We start from the raw sequence: 23,168 nt of genomic DNA, 5'->3' as shown, positions 1-23,168 counted from the left end.
AGGGGATTCCACATTTGATTCGGGCAAGTTATAAATGATAACATAATTCTTTCTTTTTTCACGTTCTTTCATGTCTAAAATGGCATGGTCTAGTTCAAATTCTGTATTTAACTGAGTATTAGGGCCTATGTTGATCAACTGACTCTCTATTTTTTCAATTCTTACCATCATTGTATCCTGTGAATTTTTTATCAAACTCACCATGTTCAGAACTTTTCTCACACCCGGAATCGCCTTCTTGCAACCATTGCAGTACCAAATGCAGTTTCCATTGTTTTCCTCTGAAAGTAGCTCCTGGTAAAACGTATGAGTAATTCCTGAACAAGGAACACAATACCAGCTATCACTTAGTTCACATTGAATACTGTTTCCATCATAAGGGAGCAGATCTTTACAATCAACACACAAGTTCTCATTTCGGACATTATAGTCATGATCTAAGGCACTGAGCTGCTTGGACTTTTGGCTATGTATGTGGTCAATACTTGACGACGACTTTTGAGTGTTTTTACCATCCATAGTTAATTTGGTTTGCTATTCTAAGACGTAACGTTACTATTATAAAATGGAACAAATGGCGGCCATCTTGAAGATTTCCGAACACGATTTTCAAACTGAAAAAAACTAATATAATTCGACGTTTGTAGCAACACAATTTGGCAGTTGGGTTGCACAGTATTTCAATTTCAAAGAACCAGGGTATGACCTACTGGGAGGGGGTTATATCTGATGTATTTTTTTTATTTTTCTTCTTAGTAATGCACTCGCCGCTGCAACACAGTAAACCGGAACCGGAAGTCAATATAACCAAATTGTCAGATATGTAAACACATCCCAGGCACAAGTACATAAAGCCTGCTAGTATCCTATTATTTCCATTTCTTCAAATATATGATGCACACAAAGAAATGACGTTAAATGATACAAAAATCTAATTATTATTGTAATCATGAAATTCGCGTTAGATGACAACAATTTTACTTCCGGTAGACTGTTTAAAAAACGGACTTTGAAAGTCAATGGAATACAAATCGGTCTCTGTTTAGAACGGTGATACATTAAAAAAAAAAAAACATCCTTTGGGAATGAGTTTGGTCGAAAAATGACGAAAACCACTGAAACTCGTCTGCTACGACGCCATTTTTAAGGTGATTTCGTTGGACTTAAGGGAGGTGTATGTGTCCCTTAACTTTGAGGGAAAAACGGTCAACCTAAGGCGTATTTCTAAGGTTAGGATTTTTGTGAATATGACTTTAGGCATTTCCTCAAATTTAAGGGGAAAACATAACATCTAAGGCAAAATGAAAACCTTAGGTTATTTTTCTCCCTTAGGTGGTTGGTGAATACGGGCCCAGAATTCTGGGCACCAGTGACCAAAATTGTTCAGTGACGTGACTGACCAAAAATAATGACCAAGAAATTAGAACGATACATGACGTCATTTACCAAATGTCATAACGATGAGACAAAATGGCGCCTTATTTAGAAAAACAATGAAAAATACAAAGTTTTCAAATGGATGGCTCACCGCTGGATAAAAGTTCTGGTGATGTTTAGATTATATAGACTCAGTTGTGTACATTTGTCAATTATTTTATATAGTCACATAATGTCACCAGAATAGAATGAACAACTTAAGAGGCAGTCAATTGAACAGGTAAGTGCAACTGTTACACCTGGGGTGTATCATTACCCCCCACTTAATAAGGCAAAGCTTCTGCTGCCTTACACATAACTTAATTCATCACGTTCAGTTCATTATTAAAAATATACAAGGTACTTAACTGCATTGTAGTTACACATTAATAACTGTTCAATCTATTAAACTACTAGCTTCGTGTGTTAGCCTGTAAGAACTGTTCCTCAAGTATGTAATTGTTCATAGCATGACAGTTTATTATAAAATCTTTTCATTGTATGTATCTGTTTTTTATAACTTTACAATTTAATGTTATCACATCTGCCAAAATTATTTAACAGTTCATAATATCAAACGTCTGCACTGTTTTTAATTACTAACGTATTATTTCATTTGATTTCCAGAACTTAAAATTAATGCCCCATGTCTTTGGTGGATCGATTCGTCTGACATCCGGTTTGGAGTGGATCGTCTGATACCTCTGGTGGAATGGCCCAAACGACATCCTGCGTGGAGTGGATCGTCAGATACCTCTGGTGGAATGGCCAAAACGACATCCTGCGTGGAGTGGATCGTCTGATACCACTGGTGGAATGGCCCCGGGCATGAAGTGACTCGCATTGCCTGAGATCAGTCGTCTGTCCTCGCTCAGAACGTCCTGGATCACAGTCACATTCAAAATTGATATCTAGCATCAACAAAGATACCATTTCACTACTGATCCTTGTTTCATTGACATTATAATCATGACAAGAACAGTCACTTGGTTTGTTTGTGTAGTTAGGCAATGATAGTGTTCGGCCGTCACGGCTTGTGATGAATTTCTTCATTACTCGTACCAGCCTACTAACCTAAGGCGAAGTTCTTTTGTGGCCCACATAATTCTTCTTGGCAACCTCTTCCGCATTTACAGCTACCTTGGAATAGATTCCGGCTTCGACCCCTCACGTCGGGCCCTCTGTTACCAACGCTTGAATTATCCCGGTACTCGCCCGCAAGGCGTACATCATAGTCTGGATCACCCACACGCCTTGGTACCGAAGCAACACATGTGTTGTTGTTCTCTTTGTTAGCAGTCGATGTTGTTACGCCCCACCCTGCTTCCTTCAGCAGTGTCAACTCTGTGACGACATAACGCAAGACAGACGCCGTGATCGACATTTCCTCACGTAGCGCACGTACCCCATCGTCGTGTACAGTTTGGCTTCCGTTCGAGACCTCTGCGTACGATTCTGGTGTGTCTTCATCGCCACCAGACGACGAACAACTTCCGTCGCGGAAGGTTATTTCACTGTCTACAGCCCTCGGGTTACTCATATTGGATTTATACGATTGTAATAAATTACTGTACGAAATTACACTTTTCAACCCACTGTTTGCAAATTGTGTCTTGCAATTACTATTAAGTTTATTTAAAAATACACATTTTTTTAAATCGTGTTACAAAGGATTACCGATTAATATATTCACACAGCGAATTTGTTTGCCTAAATTCGTGTGAACGCGCGTAACAACAGGTCCGATGTTTGACCTGAACATGAGATGCACATGCATGCCAAATATCAAGTTGCTATCTTCAATATTGCAAAAGTATTCATAAAATGAGCGATTTTGGCCACATATAATTGACCTCTGACCTTGAAGGATGACCTTGACCTTTCACCACTCAAAATGTGCAGCTCCATGAGATACACATGCATGCCAAATATCAAGTTGCTATCTTCAATATTGCAAAAGTATTCATAAAATGAGCGATTTTGGCCACATATATTTGACCTCTGACCTTGAAGGATGACCTTGACCTTTCACCACTCAAAATGTGCAGCTTCATGCGATACACATGCATGCCAAATATGAAGTTGCTATCTTCAATATAGCAAAAGTTATTGCAAAATGTTAAAGTTGGCGCAAACAGACAGACAGACCAACAGACAGACAGGGCAAAAACAATATGTCCCCCACTACTATAGTGGGGGACATAAAAAGTGAATATTGTATGTGTCAAATGGTAGCGTTATAAAAAATTAAAAAAAATCACTTTAAGCGTAGATAAGCGTCGGATTCATATCGCTGGATTGAGTTTAAAACTTCAATCCCACCGCTGTACCACCAAAATGTAACTTACCTCTGCTTTGAGGTATACCGTTTTAAATACTTTATTACTTATAGCTTTCAAATAGCTGTTAATATAGTGTTACGCTTGTTCCATCCGTTTTGAAATATGACACAAGTCGAAAATAAACGTTCAAACAATAATTTATTCGTGCGAAGACAATAATCGCAATAAACAACACGTTAGAGAGTGACACAATGTAAGTTATTCCTAACCGCCAGCTTCCCGGTAATTATACTAGGGTAGTGTTTACACGGATTAACACATGTGACGCACAATTAGACAGTTCTGCTTTCATTCAGAATTATGTAAATAATACAATAAAAGTGTTAAAAACACTTCCAAAAGCAGTTTTACTTCTTGTAAACAATCTTCATATCCTTGGATTATTACTATAAAACGTATGTGACTATTACTTATAGGTATTTACTTCGAAAAATGAATGACTGTCTCAAGAATTACGTCTATTCTAGATCTTGACTTTAGCTCAACTCTCCACTATTTTGACTAATTGTTAAATGCTGATGACCAAAACTGGCCAGTGACCAAGATTCTGGGCAGTGACCAAGATTCTGGTTATTAATGACCAGAATTCTGGGCACCAGTGACCAAAATTGGTCAGTGACGTGACTGACCAAAAATAATGACCAAGAAATGAAAACGATACATGACGTCATTTACCAAATGTCATAACAATGAGACAAAATGGCGCCTTATTTAGAAAAACAATGAAAAATACAAAGTATTCAAATGGATTGCTCACCGCTGGACAAAAGTTCTGGTGATGTTTAGAATATATAGACTCAGTTGTGTACATTTGTCAATTGTTTTATATAGGAGGTTTTTGTGTGACGTCACAAGAGGGGTTTTCCGTTACTAAAAATAGATTGGCCGTCAACTTCTTGATCGCGGCCAATTGCATTGTATCAGAGTAAAGGTCGTCGGAAGACTTAATACTTACAATTTCACAAAACAAAACTATAAATACCCGTATTCTTTTTTAAAATAAGAATAAATGATATTTCAAAAATAAGAAAACATATAACAATTTGAATATTATTATAAGTGGTGTGGATGCGATAGTGTTATTTTCATCCGGTATTGAAATTTAGTGTGAGGGGTGCATTGAATCAGTTATAAAACAAAGCCCTAAAATAGCTCAATACACTTCAATCTTGAAATATATTTTAAATTTTCTTTTACATTGAATGAATTTTCGTTTCGTTAACATTGAATGAAAATATTAATAAATTTAAGCATTCAAATTGAAAAAAATACCTGCATATTTTGCAAATTGAACTGTCTTTGCATGTACACGTTTATTGAAAACTCGTCTGTAGTGATAATGGGCGATACAAATCTAGCATTTTATGATACCATTAATCTACACATTTAATTTATTTAACGCAAGTATTTTATATCCCTATAATGACCAAACGCGATAGCTTGTTTTCATGATGATGTTTCGAACACTGCAGTAACGCACGATCTTTACACATTATAGCAGAGTTTACATTTGCAGGTACCCGTTAAATACGTTAGTTGTGTAGCAGTAAATGTGTACAATATTTTAAATGTATAGTTATTAAACACTTTATTATTATGTTTAAACTGGCTAATATATATACTTAATAGTTTCTAGCTGTTAATCCATTTCGGACAAATGTCTATTTTTAAATATGTTCAAATATTTTATTAAAGCAACTGTTAAGTTTTTGACTTAGTACGTCGAGAGATGACATGGAGGTATCATAAATTGTGTTTAATGACCAGACACATGTGGTTTATGCAGAGACCCCATACAGAGTCATACAAGTATAGGTCCCTGGGTTTATGACACATTGTTTTCTTAGTAATTGTCTGGACATTATCCTATAATATCGAGATAATTGGTTTGTGATAAAGAAAGGGGCAATTAAACACAGGGTTAAAATGCTGAAACAAAGAGTGTCAAAATTGGTGTGAACAATTAAATAAAAAAACATTAACATTTATCAAGAGGATTTAGTTAATCTGTAACAAGGTAAGTTTTTACAGACAAATAGGTTCAAATCAGTTTCTATATGTTGATAACATAAAATCAAACAATTTGTTGTTTGTTTTCGTCCTTATTTGTGTTCGTTCATTGGATTCAATTTAATCTGAAAGAATTTCAATTTCTGAGTATTTTTTGTTCTTCAAAAGGGTCGCGAATATGTTTGTAACGTTATCACGATGCGCTTCATCAATGCAAACAATAGCAGAATGGCCGCAGTTTTGACGGCCAAAATTTGAGCATGCGCAAACGTGACGTCATTATCGGAATCCCCAAAACCTCCTATAATCACATAGGGTGCGCTCGTAACCGTGTTCTGGATGTGATTCACAGCTGTTCCTTGTTACGAACGCTTAAGAACAATGTTCCGGACATGTAAAATCTGTGCCCGCGAAATAGGAGGAACAGTCGGAACAAAGATGGCGTCACCATGTGCTTCGAAGATATTATACAAGTGCAATTGCGGTGTTTTTTTTTACACATTAGAGTCTGCCCGTGACCACCAGTGTCAGAAAGGTATGCTCATATTTGAATAAACGATATATTATATTGCCGTATATTTTGAGACCTTTAACGTTGTGTTATTTATATCATTATGATTATAAACTGTCGACAATTTCTGTGTCCCCAAACAGTTTCGATCCGTTCCATACAATTAGTAGGGTGGATTTGTTTTCGTTTCCATTTCATTAGTTTTAGATCTACAGATATGTACCAAATGACTTTTTGGTGAAAAGAAAAGAAATCCAAGTCACAAATATTTAGTGAATCGACGACGTAGACATATTTATAAGTATTAATTCTGATTATCAAACAATAGAAAATTTTATAGCAACACTGGACACAAAGTGCCAGAAGAGCTTTTGTCATGGCGTGATGTCGATTTAAGTCATCTAGTCAGTAAAAAGTGAATGGTTAAACTTTAACTACACGAGCCAGTAGAGCAATAAGGCTCTCATGGGCCTATTGTTCTAGTATTGTCAGTGCCCCAGAGAATAATTTAGGAAATAGGGGTTTCATCCATTGATTTTGAACAATAGGGCGATTTCATTCTTGAAATAGGATAAAATGAATTATAAAAATGCATACCGTAATATCATTACTACTTTACCTCTGTTGAAACTGCACACGTGTAATTATTGGTTACAACTGTAAATTTTCTCAATGAACTAAATAAATTGATGTTTCATAAAAAATTTAATCATTGAAACATTCCATAATATAAACTTTAAACTTAAAATAAAAAACTGATGTTAACTGACATCTTTTTAACTGTCAAACATTTAAACAAAATCGATAACAGGAATGTTTGGGCACTTATTGGCTCTTGTTTTCTTTTGGTTCGAACAAGTTTGTGATTGACTGGTATTTTGGTGCAACAATCACAGATGTCTTCGACCTCTTTAAAACATTTTTATTTCGCATTGTAATATAAATTGGAAGTACAGATGCTTTACAACTTCATGTACAATGAGCGATGGATTAAGTAAGATTGAAAACGGATGTTTGTCGTTGTAAAAATTTGGTCAGACGCTTTATTTAACAATAAAATTGAGTTAAGCAGGGTGTTTGAATATCTTTGACTGTTTTCCTGCTACGTCATCCTGGTTTTGCTGAATGAAAGCGTCGCCGTGTTACGATAATAAATTACAAAGAGAAAATACCGTAAATGAGCAAAGCATTTTCGATCGAAGCTATTGTATCGTACGCATCAAATTTGACGAGTTTGCGTAAAGTTCAATTTGGTTGAGTTTTTTATTCGCATGAGATTGTATTTCTTAAAACATTTTAATAGGGTGAAAGACTCAGATACGCAGCTTATCTGGGGCACTGTATTGTCTTTATTTTTCGCACAACTATAATTGTCATTGCTATTTTCTCTCTCTCTTCAGGGAAGTTTGTCCAAGAGATTGAACATTTTTGAGCAGTTCAAAGACCATGTTCCAATGTGAAGACTGTGAATGTTTCTTCACAGATATGGATGTTTTCAAAACCCATGCGTGTGTCACAAACCAGAAAAGTCCAGCACAAAGTGTGTTTTCTGAAGAAGGTAATGACACTAACAATAACCAGGTGTGGAACAAGGCCCAAACGCAACTACTGATTAGGTCCTATCAGTTGCTTGAGGCAAAAGTTTCACAGGGCAAACTTAGGAAAAAAAGTATGTGGGAAAAGATATCGGAAGAAATGAGAGAAAAGGGTTACAATTTTTCAGCTGAACAAGTCAGTGGAAGGTGGAAGACCCTAATAAGGGCCTACAAAAACATTAAAGCACACAATGCTAAATCAGGTAGTAGTCTTAAGACCTACCTGTTTGAAAATGAATTGGACGAGATATTTGCAAAAGATCCGGTCATGACGCCTGTAAAAACAATGTCATCTGCCAGTCAAGTCGAAGAAAGTAGTGAAGATGACCAGATGGAACTTACAAAAAAAAAGGTCAAGTAGTGAAGAAGACAGCGACAAAAATAAACATCCAGCGAAAAAGTCTACGTCTAAAGTCTCAGGTAGTCAGCAAATGGTGCAGATGTTACAGAGCTTTATAGTCGACCAAGCTCAGAGAGAAAGAGAGGAGGCATGAAGAGCGGATGCAGCTCATGAGGGGTTTAGTAGATGCGATAAAGATATCAGCGCCCCAAGCTCCAACGAAGAACAGGAATAATTAAACACTTAGTGTAATTGAAAATGTTTTTTAAACAATTTCAAGAATAGGCATAAATGAATTAGGTTTTACTTTCAGATAGTGTAATAAGGGCTTTAAAACTAAACTGATCAAGAATATGACAAAATTTATATTTCATTTGAGTGTTGTGAATCAAATAGAATTACTTGTATGTTTTTTCATAATGAATAAATACCCTCACAAAGCATTGATTTGCTTTAAATGCGATAAGCATTAATTTTCAATTTTGACAAGAACTGGACATGTAAATTTCTGTATATACAGTAATAGTGATAGATTATGTATCATAAAATCATATATGTATCTTAAGTATATTAATTTAATGTATAAAGCTAATATTATAAGAAAAACCTTGAATGTGATACCTGAAAATTGTTTTTTATCATACGCCTTGCTCTTCTTTCAAGCTTGTGTTTCTTTCTTTCAGATTGTGTGATATGTATGGACAAAGCCAGGAATGTTGTCTTGGTTCCATGTGGACACATGGTGTGTTGTTGCAGCTGTGCCAGAAAGTTGGACAAACAGTGCCCTTTGTGTAGAAAAACATTTAATCAAACTGTTAAGGTTTTTAAAAATTGATTATCCAAGCTTTTTGAGTGCCCACATGGTTTTGTCACAGTTTTCCTATTATTAACCCTTTACCACTTAGGTACGTATTTTGATGCTTTTGTAGTCCCCTAGAAAGTTAAATTTAATTCACGACCTTTCTTACTAGATTCAAATTTGTATGCTTCATTTCCAACCCATAGATACTGATGAGCAGCAAACTGCATAAAACCTGAACAGTCTGCGAGTTACTTGCAGGCTGTTCTGGTTTTATGCTGTTCACACAGCATTTTCACTTCGCTTCTGAGTGAAAAGGGTTAATATAGTAGTTAAGTTTTGGAGAAACGCTTTATGAAAATATGTTTCCTAAATCAACAATACAATCCTTATGCTTTCATAAAATAGGACAAGTTTTGAGTTGTATTTTTGATTTTCTACCAACAATAACAATACGAATTTAAAAACATGGCAGTTGATACAAAATTTTACACAACTTGTATGGGTAATTAAGCAAACCATTTCTGTCATTTCTCTGACAGGCATCATAGGAATGTATACCAATAATAGTGTTTGAATGTCTAAATATTTTGGAACTGTTTGTCTTGTGTTTATTCTTCAAAATGACATTTTTAAAAGATTTCTGTACAGTTTTAATCTGATTTTATTTATTTTCATTATTTACTTTCCACCAGTAGTGGATGCGACAAGTGTGATATGTAGTTTGTCTTTTGTCAAGTGCTTTATTTTTGCACACCTGAGCAATTAACATTTACTTATTCAAAGACTATTTTTCAGTTTGTAGCTTTATGACAGTTGGTTACTGTGTTTTTTTTCAAAGTATTTGACTTTAAGCCATAATAGTTCAACCGATGTATGTTTTGATTTCTTCATAAACTATATCGAATGTCACAAAAATCTTATATATGCTATTGAAAACTCTTATTTTACAACTTTCTTTACAATTTTACAGGGCATTTTTCCATCCTTTATCAAAGTTACACCTTAGAATATTTCAATAGTCTGTGTATTGATTTTTTCTAGCAATTTTTATAGGGATATTGTTTGTAGGAAGCAACTGCAAATATATTTTCTCCAAATTCTACTTTTGCATACTAGTATTTTGAGTTTCAAATAAACTTTTATGGCTTTTAAGAATGATCATTTCTAGTGTTAAAATCAGGATGATAACCTTTCTAATGTGTTGTTTATTGTAATTGTTTTTCTATTTTTATGCCCCCCCCCCTTCAAAGAAGAGGGCATATATTGTTTTGCGTATGTCTGTCGGTCAGTCTGTCCACCAAATAGTTTCTGGGTGATAACTCAAAAACGCTTATGCCTGGGATCTGGAAAGTTTATAAGTTCATTTATCATGTCTGACAGATGACCCCTAATGATTTTCCGGTCAAAGGTCAAGGTCACAGTGACTCCAAACAATAACATGGTTTCTGGATGATAACTAACGCATAAGCCTGGGATCTGAAAAGTTCATAGGGACATTGGTGATGGCTTACAGATGACCCTATTAATTTTCTTCATCTAGGTCAAAGGTCAAGGTCACAGTGACTAGAAACAGTAGAATGGTTTCTGGATATTTCATAACATATTCACATACAATGGCCGACACTACAACTGACAGCCTGTTTGGGGGCATGTGTGCCTACAAACAGCCCTTGTTATTTTATTTATTTGAATAATTGTTGCTCTAGGCAGGGAATTAATTAATTTTCATACCCAAATGTCTGTTGTTCAGCAGACAGTTTTTTATGTTTGGGTTTCAGTTGGAATATTGATCTCTTATTATTAGTGCAATTGTTGTGTTAATGATTATGTTAAGTGCAATAAAAAATTGCAAATTGTAGGTCTTGATTTTTCTTGTCAAATTTAATATTAGACGCATTCGTTGAAAAACATTGTTTTGAACACTTTAATTAGTACAAAGTGGTTAAAACGCAACAAGCATTAATATTTTGTTTACAGTATTTTAATCTCAAATTAATATATTTTACAGGAATTTGTCTTTAGTTCTAGTATATGAAGCACATTTGTTTGTAAATGCAATACAAGTTAAATACACAATCATTTGGATCAGTACCAGCATTTATCTTGAAACACAGACATCATGAAACTTGTCAGACATGTCTGACAAAAAAAATTGTCCATAGTAAACATGAAGCACCACATCAGCAATAAAGACTAACAAAAATGCAGAACAATACAAATGAAATAAGTAGAATGAATGGCAAAACTTCAAAAACATAATTGAAATTTTCTTACATTGCTTTTAAAGATGCCCTCACACGATGAGTAAAGCAACCAAAATAAAAAAACAAATTTGGCTGAACTAAAAATATTGCTAGGAATGAATATGATCAAAGTATGTAAGACTATTGATGATAAGTGAAACTATTATCCTCATAAAAGAGAAATGTGTCTTTTTTCCCATATCAATAAGTACAGCAATGCATAATTTATTTCTTTATACAAAAATACTTTTGTTTTCATTAGTGTTGTCACTTTAATGTAAGTATTCAGAATAACTACACTGTTGAGTTTACAAGTAATTACAACACATTTCGGGCAATAACATTTCTCTTATCGATTCCGTCTCTATTCTGGTCATAATGAACATTTGCATTCTCAACATCGCCTTCTAAGTCCTGTTCAATGTTCTCCTCTAGTACATCATACTCTAAAATGCAGAAATTGTGCAACACACAACATGCCACTATGATATTCACTGCCGTAGAAATAGATGCAGTGTCGAGATAGTGAAGTCTCCTAAAACGACCTTTCAATAATGCGAAAGCCCTTTCAATAACAACTCTGTTACTTGAATGGTAGTTGTTGTATTTTTTTTGCTTGGGGGTAAGGTGTCCATTGTCACGATATGGTGTCAACAGCCACTTTCGCAAAGGATACCCTCCATCCCCAAGAATGTGATAATTTCTACCACATTTATCTGGACAACTTTCCCATAAATCTGATAACTGGAGTACTCTTGAATCATGCACACTTCCGGGATATCCAGTAAAAACATGACTAAACAACATGTTGTGTCTACACACACACTGAAGTTGTAATGAATGGTAGTGTTTTCTGTTGACATAGCTCTGGGGATGGTCTCGCGGTGCTTTTATCTGTATGTGCGTCCCATCAATCGCACCAACTATTCCAGGAAATCCATTACGCCTTTGAAATAACTGTTCTTCAGTTTGCAATTCCTGGGCATTGGGCCACCTTATTATGTTCTGTCTCATTCCTATTAAGGCGGAAATAATTTTGTCCCTACACACTACAGCTGTAGATTCAGACACTCCAAATCGATCAGCTATTTTTCTCTGAGGATCAGTTCCACCGACATACCACAATGTAATAAGTAACTGTTTCTGGATGCTGATTGGGTCTCTTCTACCATGACCCAATGGCTGTAGTTCTGGTAGAGTCTCCAAGTGCTCCAGAAGGAAGGAAAATGTTGTTCGATTCATCCTAAAAATTCTTCTGAAGTCCTCATCGGTATAGGCAGGTACGACTTCTTCCACATAGCCCCTCACTCGAGACTTTTTTTCACCTACCCTGAAAAAAAAAGTTATTTTATTAAATTTATTTTAAATTTATAAATATTGACCACATGGTTCCTCTGTAATATCACCAATGTTTCTTTGTAATTTGTGTAATGATTCGCAATGAAAATGATGTTAATGTAAATGATTTAATTGGATACAAAAATAAGACTGCACTGATGTTAAGTTTGTGGCAACCTGACCCAGTGTCACTGTGTGAGCAATAACCTGCAAGTTAATGCTCCATCAGTGATTAAGCTACCAAAAAACCGCTGTAGAGGTATTATTCCACTAACTATTTTCCCTTTTTATAATAAAATTAGTGTAATATCAGGACGTTCTAATCAATGGCTAGCTTAGTGACCTATATGCACCTTTCTGTTACAAGAAAATCTGAACAAACAGATATTTCAATAACATGCTAAAAAATAACTTGGTACCCCTTTAAGACATAAAAGAGGACAAAACAGGCTAATAAGAACCATTCGGGATATGGGATGATATCGTTATCCAGGATTTTTTGCGGACATTCACCAACGGCCTTCTTTGCTATTAGTGGAATGTTTCTTTGAGCAAGTTTGACTACTACGTTATTGCATTATCCTACACATAAGTTTTAGCTAGACTAAACATATCACGAACGCATACAATATTGCCTGAGTTCCTATTAAAGTTGCAGCAAGAAATGTCGTATTGGTGGCACGCTTTCTGCTACGCTTCCGGGAAACCATTTCATCGTCTATATCTTCGTCTATAAGGTCCTGCAAGGCAAGACTGATAAAGCTGGCAATATTATTATCACTTTCGGCCATCTTGAATTAATAACTTCCTGTTCCGCTGTGTTCGAAAAGGCTGTGCCTTAGAACACTGTGAAATCTCTTCAGAACATCCGTTACGAATGCGCCCATAATGTCACCAGAATAGAATGAACAACTTAAGAGGGAGTCAATTGACCAGGTAAGTTCAACTGTTACACCTGGGGTGTATCACTATGACATTTGCCATAAGGTCCTGGGCCAAGAGCCCATCACTCCTGCCATGCCCATGTCCCTGTGTGTCTGGGCCCAGCTGAACAGAGAGGATGTTGTGCAGCTGGGTATTGATTTATGATTACATGGAGTACTGTAGGAACCGGCTCTTAAAACAAAATTAAAACAGGAATTTAAATAAATGTTGTAAATAAATGAAGATAATAATTGTAAAATGTTCTGAAGGCATTAAATACTTGTTTTACTTAAATCAAATAGAATTGAACAATTCTATTAAAGCGGATTTTTTTTATGCAAGGATATTTTTTTTGTTCAGGGGCTAAATTTCGGCAGGAAAATGGACAAAACTATACACTGACCTATGATTAAAACTGATATCAGATCAACTGTTATTTGCTATTTATTTACCAAGTTTAATAAATTAAAAAACCCAGAATTCCAATTATATGCAAGGAACTCAATCAGGCAGAAAAAGGACTGATTTTAGTGAATTATATGACCTCATTCTGCGAAAACAGGACTTACTGTATGTGCAGTCTGCACAGGCTAATCTGGGATGACACTTTAATAGGACTTACTGTATGTGCAGTCTGCACAGGCTAATCTAGGATGACACTTTCAGTGTTCTGCCGTGGATGCGCCCTTGCGTCATTGGCGCAGAAATAAAAGATTTTTTCCCACCCGTTTTCTGTATATGGGTCCGCGGGCGCACAGGAATTAGGAATACAAACTAATCCATTCAATTTGTTATACGGTAAAGTAATCGAGTGAATGTGTAACTATAACGAATATTTCATTGGATGTGACGTCATTTTGCAGCCAATGGTTAATTTACTTTACACTTATTGCATTGGTAAGTTGAGATTATAACAACCAATCAGATATCAAGGAAATTTCCACACCTATCAAAATGGCGGAAAGTGACCAAACAAAGAAAACAAAAGAGTCTTCCCATGTCCCAACATCGTTTAGCCATGAAAAAAGTCTGCCCCTAAACGTACATTCCAAGCAAATTGGCTTCGAAAATTGTCCTGGTCACTGTTTGAAACTTTGACAACAACAAAATGACATGCAGTTTGTGCCAAAAGCACAAGAAATAAAACGCCTTTACAATCAGTAATTCTATTTATCGAACAAGTACTTTGACACGCAATGCTGATTCCAATGACCATAAATCTGTTCAAGGTTTTGTAAATATGTTGACAATTGTTGACAGTTTTAAAAAGTTTTTAAAATGTTCAAGTTTGAATTAGCATGTTACATCCTGTGGACTGGCTGTAAGAAGAAATCAAGCAAATTTAAGAGTGCAAGTAAAAGGTAATTAGTTTCTGAACATTTAATTCTGCTACAAATATATGTCTGTGTCCCCAGAATTTTTCCTTTTTGTCCCCACTTTTTTAACCCTAAAGGGTCCCTGTCGCCAACAGTAAAGATTCACGGCATAACACTGCACTTTTAATAATAGGACTTACTGTATGTGCAGTCTGCACAGACTAATCTGGGATGACACTTTAATAGGACTTACTGTATGTGCAGTCTGCACAGGCTAATCTGGGATGACACTTTAATAGTCCTTACTGTATGTGCAGTCTGCACAGGCTAATCTGGGATGACACTTTAATAGGACTTACTGTATGTGCAGTGTGCACAGGCTAATCTGGGATGACACTTTAATAGGACTTACTGTATGTGCAGTCTGCACAGGCTAATCTGGGATGACACTTTAATAGGACTGACTGTATGTGCAGTCTGCACAGGCTAATCTGGGTTGACACTTTATTAGGACTTATTGTATGTGCTGTCTGCACAGGCTAATCTGGGATGACACTTAAATAGGACTTACTGTATGTGCAGTCTGCACAGGCTTATCTGGGATGACACTTAAATAGGACTTACTGTATGTGCAGTCTGCACAGGCTAATATGGGATGACACTTTAATAGGACTTAGTGTATGTGCAGTCTGCACAGGCCTATCTGGGATGACACTTTAATAGGACTTACTGTATGTGCAGTCTGCACAGGCTAATCTGGGATGACACTTTAAGCACAAACATTAAGACCTATATCCCAGAGCACCACTCAAATACTACTTGTTGTTCGTGTTGCTGCTGCTGCTGCTCCGACCGAATCATGAACAGAAATGGAGCGAGTTCCAATGCCGCCACTCCAAAACCGGGAATTCCGGACAATAATTGTTGTTGAATGGTGTCAATCGCATACTGCTCTTCACACCTAAGGTTTACATTATTTGAAAGCAACATATTGAGGTCAATCATTAGCGGACAATTCACGCAACACCTAGTCTATCTGATGGTTTCTATTTGAGCGACTTGTCAGGAACAATTTTCCCATTCCCAGCATCAAATTCTTGCTATGCGAAATCGACACCGGGACCAAAGTCGAACTCACCAAGTGGAAGTGGTGATGAAGCCGCCTTGTGAGCCAGTTTTCATAGGCAAGACGTCTTTGTGCTGAATTTCTTGAGCAAGTTGTAGTAATTGTGCGAGAGGGGGGTCGCAATTGCCATCAACATTTGCTTCAACAACGTTTTTCTTGTTGCATATTGGCTTATAATGTTTGCTTAAAAGGAAAAGAAAAGCAAAACTAAAACCACATTTTTGTAATGACAAATGAATATGCCTTGCACCAACTTACTTTACACACCTTCTTTTTTTAATGCCAAACCTTGCCTCTATAAATGATATTTAGAATATCGCAATCATTTTTTTACCAATTACAACTCAGAATAGCAGGTGTTACTAGCACCAACTTGAAATTAAAATTAATTTTAAGCGCACCATCTTGAAAATTTTGGGGTTTTAAACCGTGAAAAATACAAGGTAAAGTACAGTTTGTAGCAAGGTGTAATACTTATCTTAAAACAAGAAACCGTCGGAGACGGGTGATGCTTCCCAAAGTTTTTTTTTGTCACAATATTGCACTATATATTCAGATAAAAGGAAACGTCTTGAGGGCACAGTAGTTGGGGGGACAAGATTTTTTTATAGAAAATTTTAAAGGGCCATAACTCTGTAAAAAATCATCCAACCAAACCCCCCGAAAATAAGCACATCTCCTCTTGGTAGTGAAGCTTCCCATAAAGTTTCATTGCATTCCGGTCATTAGTTGCTCAGAAATAGCCAGGAAAAGAATTGCACTATATGAACAGTTAATGGAAAATTTCAAAAATTTCAAAGGGCCTTAACTCTGTGAAAAATCATCCGACCAGAACCCCCTGATAATATGCACATCTCTTGGCAGTGAAGCTTCCAATAAAGTTTCATTGAATTCCGGTCATTTGTTGCTGAGAAATAGCCTGGACAAAAATTGTGCACGGACTGACAGACAGACAGACGCACACACGGACAGACAAAGCGGCGACTATATGCTCTCCCCAAAATAAATTTTGGGGGAGCATAAAAACAAACAACAGGCGTAACTTAAGCAATGTAAAGTGTGAGACTGTACACCTTTAAATTTGCAATTATACAACTTAAAATGTTACATGTGTGAATAATCAACTTTAAATGTAAGACTTGATAATTTTTAATGTGATACTCAGCAACTTTAAATTTGAGACAATACCAAATAAATAGGACACTATATAACTTAAAATGTGAGACTGTACACATTTAAATATGCCAGTATAAATCTTAATACGTGAGACTAAACAACTTTAAATGTGAGACTTAACAATTTTAAAATAGAGACAATACGACTGGATGACATATCATAAGAAACAATAGATGTGAGTTGAATACTGTAAGTGTATAAGTACTTGATCACACACATTTTGCCTATGGATTAGACAGAAATACAGATGAACGTCTTTGATGAATTCAGTCTACGACTCTCTATCTTGCTACAACGGTCAATTATACTAGTAATTATAGCCTATTCTGGTTTAACATATTCACTGTACTATATGTGATATTGAATGAATATTAGTTACTTTCGTCTTAATTTGGCACCGTTTTTGTATGACAGACCTTAGATTTAAAGTTTCACTCCTTTAAGCAATATAGTGCTATTGTTGCAAACATCTGGGCTCTAATTTAAAATAATCATATCCAATTATATGTTAAATAAACAATTTTTATAACACCAACAACTTCAAAATAGTAATAAAACTTAGTAAACTTAGCAAATTAAGCCATTTATTCTTATAAAATACTATAAAATGTGCTACAACTAGAGGCTAGCTCTGTGCAGAGTTTATTTTGACCATTTCTGAAATTGGGCCAATTTTGGGGAAATTGTGCTGTTTTGATTTAAACTGGGAAAATGGGTTGTTTTTATGCTAACAAATATTTAAAAATTGAGAATACGTGTAATAAATATTAATTGCACTAAGGTTCAACTTAAATAAGTTAATAAGGAAATGAACTCGATGTTGCAACCTATTAGAACATTTTTTTTTCCTGGCAAACCTTGAATTGAGAATTTTAGCCTGTTATTATGGAAAATATAGACTTTTTTGAGGTTAGGAATGGGGCTTAATTTCGGACCCAACTTTGACAAAATAAATAACACTGTTAGGTCTCACCTGAAGCTCAAGAAGCTGAGATGACATGCTAGCCTCGCTGATATGCTAAGGGCCGTGTTTGAGTTATGATAAATGTCGGGTTGAGAGTTGAAGAGCGTACTGGACCATACAGCAAAACTGCTGTCATTTTTCAAAGCTTTCTCTTTCGCAAATTCAATGCAAGGCCCTTCTGGCTTAGAGTGCTAAGTGCTCATAACAAAACCAGAAGTGTTCACTTTTAGCACCTTGTGTCCAATATTTGGCGGAATTCACGTCTGAGGCACACCCCATGGATGTATCGTGCTCTGGCTGTTTACAACCAAGGTATTACTGCCTTTCTTTGTCAGCAAAAGCGTCAAAAGATTGTTCTCTTTGGTCAGTTTGGACGTCTGAGAGGACAAATCGGGACAGTCCATAACGCTGTTACTGTCCAAACTTTGGACAGTAGAAACAAAGCACTTTGATTGTTCCTTGACTTTCTCCTGTTCCTTGCTGAATTTATGTTTGTCCAATAATGAATGGAACAAATTATTAAATATTTTATTCTTCGTGATATTCGTTGTAATGTTCAACAGCAAGAACTGACTGTTAGCGTTACCATAGCTACTGCTTTACCTCCTGGTATCTATAACACTCATCTAACTCTGGCATTGAGCTTAACAAACCTTCTCAGGCTCAAGTGTGAAAAACTCGACGCGTACATTGCTGTTGTTTAGAAAAGCGCGTGAAAACTCTTTGTGCTCAGAATTTCCTGCAGAACGGAACTGCTCAATGATGCTGACCCTTTTAGGCCGGAGGTCAAGGGATGGGGGTTAAGGGTCAGGGGAGGAGAAAGGTCATCCTGGACTGGTGCTCCTTGCAGGCCGGACTGGTGCTCTTGCTGGGCAAACTCGATATCAATGCTGGTGCTCTCCTGAAAACAACAACAACAACACAGTGGGTGATATGAACTTGTAAGAAATGTTTATATTACAATCTATAACTAACTATGCCTCTTGATTGGATGTGAAGGTTTTAAACAGCAAAACTTCATTCTCAGGAATTTCTAATATGGCATTTTATTGGTTCTTTGTCAAAAATAGTATCAACGTTAATACAATAAAACCATTTTGTATTAAAACATTAAAAGTGTTGGCTAATGCTTTACTAACCTGTAAATTCATAATTATTATCCTTACTTTATTTTCATTGATGTAATTTTATAGGCCAATATGCGGCTCATCAAGTGTGTCCACATAAGCTTATCAGGTGGGACACTTTCTGAATATACTGGATTTTCATAAAGAGGATACTTTTTTCAACAAAAAACACCTTAAAGAAAAAAGTGTTGTCCATGATAAGCCATTCACATGCATTAAACCCTATTTCCCCACATCACAGCTTATCTTTATAGTAAGTTTTATTCCAGAATAAAACAAAAGAAAAGTCATCTTGTCAAAAATTTAATATTTTTTTAATTGTACTCCTTATATTAATCACGTTACAATGCCTTCACTTATGTTTTACTGTTAATATATGTTTAAATAAATGGGGCAACAATTAAATATTAAAGTCTTCCCAAAGTTGCAAAAACACACACAATTGTTTGCCATGCTTACAGATCTTTGATTGTTAAAATCTTTTAAATAGACGACAGTTCCAACGTAAATAAACATGTAATAAAGTTGTAGGACATATTTAAACAAGAAACAGTCGGAGACGGGTGATGCTCCCCAAAGTTGTTTTTTTGTCACAATATTGCACTATATATTCAGATAAAAGGAAACATCTTGAGGTGCATAACTTTGGAAAAATAATACGATGGATGGTTTATCAACTTAAAATTTTCAAAGGGCCATAACTCTCTAAATAAATCATCGAACCAGAACCCATTAATAACATGGGCATCTCCTCAAGGTAGTTAAGCTTCCCATAAAGCTTCATTGTATTCCAGTCAATAGTTGGGGAGAAATAGCCCGGACAAGAATTGAACTATGTACAGTTTATAGAAAATTTCAAAGGGCCATAACTCTGTGAAAAATCATCCGACTACAACCGGCTGATAATATGCACATCTCCTGTTGGTAGTGAAGCTTCCCATAAAGTTTCAATGAATTCCCATAATAAGTTGCTGAGAAATAGCTCGGACAAGAATTGCACTATATGTACAATGGAAAACTTCAAAGGGCCACAACTCTGTAAAAAATCATCCGACGAAAACTGTCTGATAATATGCACATCTCCTGTTAGTAGTGAAGCTTCCCATAAAGTTTGATTGAATTCCAGTCATTAGTTGCTGAGAAATAGCCCCGACAAGAATTGCACTATATGTACAGTTAATATAAAATTTCAAAGGGCCATAACTCTGTGACAAATCATCCGACCAGAACTGGCTGATAATATGCACATCTCCTTTTGGTAGTCAAGCTTCCCATAAAGTTTCATTGAATTCCGGTCATTAGTTGCTGAGAAATAGCCCGGACAAGAATTGCACTATATGTACAGTTAATGGAAAATTGCAAAGGGCCATAACTCTGTGTAAAATCATCCGACCAGAACCGGCTGATAATATGCACATCTCCTCTTGGTAGTGAAGCTTCCCATAAAGTTTCATTGAATTCCAGTCATTAATTGCTGAGAAATAGCCCGGACAAAAATTGTACACGGACGGACGGACACACTGACGGACAGACAAAGCGGCGACTATATGCTCAATTTTGGGGGAGTATAAAAAACCCTTAAGCAGAGGTGGCAATCACGTTATAGTCAAGATGGCGACGTCCATACTGAGACGGTTATTTTCCGCCGTTTTATACCCTTTATTACTTCTGTTTATTTTTTAAATGACGCTCACTTTCCAGCCATATCAGTAAAAAGGTGATAAGCGTTTATTTCGTATTTAAATTCGCTTTATATCTCGACTTAACTCCCAACATTTTTTCTTAGTGGAGCCCTAATTAGGTCACCCAGCTAAGAAATTTCGCACCGAGTCAAGTCGAGATATAGAGCGAATATAACTATGAAATAAAAGCCAGTAACTGTCTTCCTTAAATGGCTGGAAAGTGAGTGGCATAAAACAAATAATACAAGTAAAACAGGGTATCAAACGACGAAAAATACCTGCCTCTGCATGGATGTCGCCATCTTGTTTGTCACGTGATTACCCCCTCTTTTAAGTGCAACAACTCAATGCTGGTACAGATCGACAGTTCTTCCCCCTTGTAAGTGACATTGATTAAACAGCAACTTAAGAGCAACAAGGGACACAATTGTCACAAAACGAGGTTTTCAATTTGAAACAAGAGCTTGTCACAGTAGTGCCAAATCCCCGCCGAAATGTGTTTGCTTGTATGACAACATTTGTTTTAGAGAGAAGAATAATATTTGTAAAAACAAATAAAGGGAGATAATTCATTATTCTCCGTACAAAAATTTACTTTGAAATTAAATAAAGGGATATTTAGAGTTATGCTCCGGACAAAAATTTACTTTAAAACAAGGGCTGTTTGTAAAACATGCATGCCCCCCATATGGGCTGTCCGTTGTAGTGGCAGCCATTGTGTGAATACGTTTTTTGTCACTGTGACCTTGACCTTTGACCTAGTGACCTGAAAATCAATAGGGGTCATCTGCGAGTCACGATCAATGTACCTATGAAGTGTCATGATCCTAGGCAAAAGCGTTCTTGAGTTATCATCCGAAAATCATTTTACTATTTCGGGTCACCGTGACTTTGACCTTTGACCTTGTGACCTCAAAATCAATAGGGGTCATCTGCGAGTCATGATCAATCTTCCTATGAAGTTTCATGATCCTAGGCATATGCGTTCTTGAGTTATCATCCGAAGACCATTTTACTATTTCGGGTCACCGTGACCTTGACCTTTGACCTAGTGACCTCAAAATCAATAGGGGTCATCTGCGAGTCATGATCAATCTACCCATGAAGTTTCATGATCCTAGGCGTATGCGTTCTTGAGTTATCATCTGAAAACTATTTTACTATTTCGGGTCACCATGACCTTTGACCTAGTGACCTCAAAATCAAAAGGGGTCATCTGCAAGTCATGATCAATGTACCTATGAAGTTTCATGATCCTAGCCCCAAGCGTTCTTGAGTAATCATGCGGAAACCACCTGGTGGACGGACCGACCGACAGACCGACCAACCGACATGTGCAATGGAATATACCCCCTCTTCTTCGAAGGGGGGCATAATTATATAAAAGGGGAGATAATTAAAAAACTAAGGCAGACAGAGTTATGGTTCTTGGTCACTGCACTTCTCCTAGTTGCCATATGTTTATATTTCAAGTTTCAAGTAAATCCCTTTAGTACATTTAGAGTTATGCTCCGGACAAATTTACATTAAAGTTATAAAAAAGGGGAGATAATTCAAAAACTAAGGTAGATAGAGTTATGGTTCTTAGCAGGGACCTATACAAACAAAGGGATGCGAAACTCAAATGAAGCGAAAAAACAAGCTAACGCGTTGTTACGCAAAACGGAAACGAGACTTGCGACCCAACGAGACTTCGCGCCACGAGGCAAATTTTCACAGCCGCCATTGACAGAGAGACCTTGACAAAGCGATCAAGTCAGATTAAGATTACAAATTAGCCAAGTGTTGCCAACAAAGAAGTATTCTTTGCAAAGGTTTGTTGAATTTGAGACATCTTATTGTTTTATTTGTTTTCGACCATGCTTTGTATTTACTAATAAAAACAACGGTGGGTAGTTTCACCAAATCATGCTTATCATTGTTTACACTTCCATAAGCCGATAAACATATGTCGTGGCTTTTTTCAAATACAACTCTACACTATTCATGTTGGTATTCTTAGAAACGTTACATTTCAATGCATTGTGTGGTGAAAACTTAATGTACATTATTTGCAAAACCATTATTTTATAATCGCTCAAAGATTATAGAATTTTAGTCATTTTTTTATTTTGTAATCACTATCTGAGTGTTATCAACGTATGTCGCAGCTTTTTTCGAAAGGCTCAGTCAATACTATCCCTATATTAATCTTGTTGGTATCTCCACAAACGCTACATTTCAATGCATTGTGTGGTGCAAATTTTATTTGTATTA

At 36.2% G+C, this 23,168-nt stretch overlaps 3 protein-coding genes across 4 annotated transcripts in view; 1 reads left to right on the top strand and 2 right to left on the bottom strand.

Moving 5' to 3' along the window:
• Nucleotides 1–7,725: 7,725 nt before the first annotated feature.
• Nucleotides 7,726–8,453, top strand: LOC127838006 (uncharacterized). The gene is made up of 2 exons (XM_052365530.1): nucleotides 7,726–8,226; nucleotides 8,334–8,453. Exons 1-2 carry the CDS (start codon nucleotides 7,726–7,728, stop codon nucleotides 8,451–8,453), a joined length of 621 nt encoding a protein of 206 aa, XP_052221490.1.
• Nucleotides 8,454–11,577: 3,124 nt separating this feature from the next.
• On the bottom strand, nucleotides 11,578–13,476 carry LOC127837935 (putative nuclease HARBI1). The gene is made up of 2 exons (XM_052365425.1): nucleotides 13,225–13,476; nucleotides 11,578–12,589 (listed from the first exon to the last, which is right to left on the bottom strand). The coding sequence occupies exons 1-2, from the start codon at nucleotides 13,386–13,388 to the stop codon at nucleotides 11,578–11,580; spliced, it is 1,176 nt and encodes a 391-aa protein (XP_052221385.1). The 5' UTR covers nucleotides 13,389–13,476.
• A 1,201-nt stretch (nucleotides 13,477–14,677) lies between these two features.
• Nucleotides 14,678–23,168, bottom strand: part of LOC127841132 (uncharacterized) — a 322,925-nt gene continuing 314,434 nt past the window's right edge. The window contains exons 4-5 of one of the 2 annotated variants that reach the window (XM_052369719.1): nucleotides 18,113–19,004; nucleotides 14,678–16,146 (exon numbers count right to left, since the gene is read on the bottom strand). The gene's annotated coding sequence lies outside the window, so the exon portion shown is untranslated. The remainder of the gene's footprint in view (nucleotides 16,147–18,112; nucleotides 19,005–23,168) is intronic. The other variant, XM_052369739.1, reaches the window with a different exon arrangement.

Source organism: Dreissena polymorpha, chromosome 1, assembly GCF_020536995.1.
Source record: "Dreissena polymorpha isolate Duluth1 chromosome 1, UMN_Dpol_1.0, whole genome shotgun sequence".
NCBI classification, from domain to species: Eukaryota; Metazoa; Mollusca; class Bivalvia; order Myida; family Dreissenidae; genus Dreissena; species Dreissena polymorpha.
Note: the sequence above shows the minus strand (reverse complement) of the source record. Positions and strands in the feature narration are given on the sequence as shown.

Excerpts from the sequence above, each read along its gene's own strand:
- LOC127838006 (XM_052365530.1), top strand. The coding sequence starts at position 7,726 with ATGTTCCAATGTGAAGACTGTGAATGTTTCTTCACAGATATGGATGTT. Across the intron at positions 8,227-8,333 it reads TGGAACTTACAAAAAAAAAG|TCGACCAAGCTCAGAGAGAA; the intron begins GTCAAGTAGTGA and ends AGAGCTTTATAG.
- LOC127837935 (XM_052365425.1), bottom strand. The coding sequence starts at position 13,388 with ATGGCCGAAAGTGATAATAATATTGCCAGCTTTATCAGTCTTGCCTTG. Across the intron at positions 12,590-13,224 it reads ATAGGAACTCAGGCAATATT|GGTAGGTGAAAAAAAGTCTC; the intron begins GTATGCGTTCGT and ends TTTTTTTTTCAG.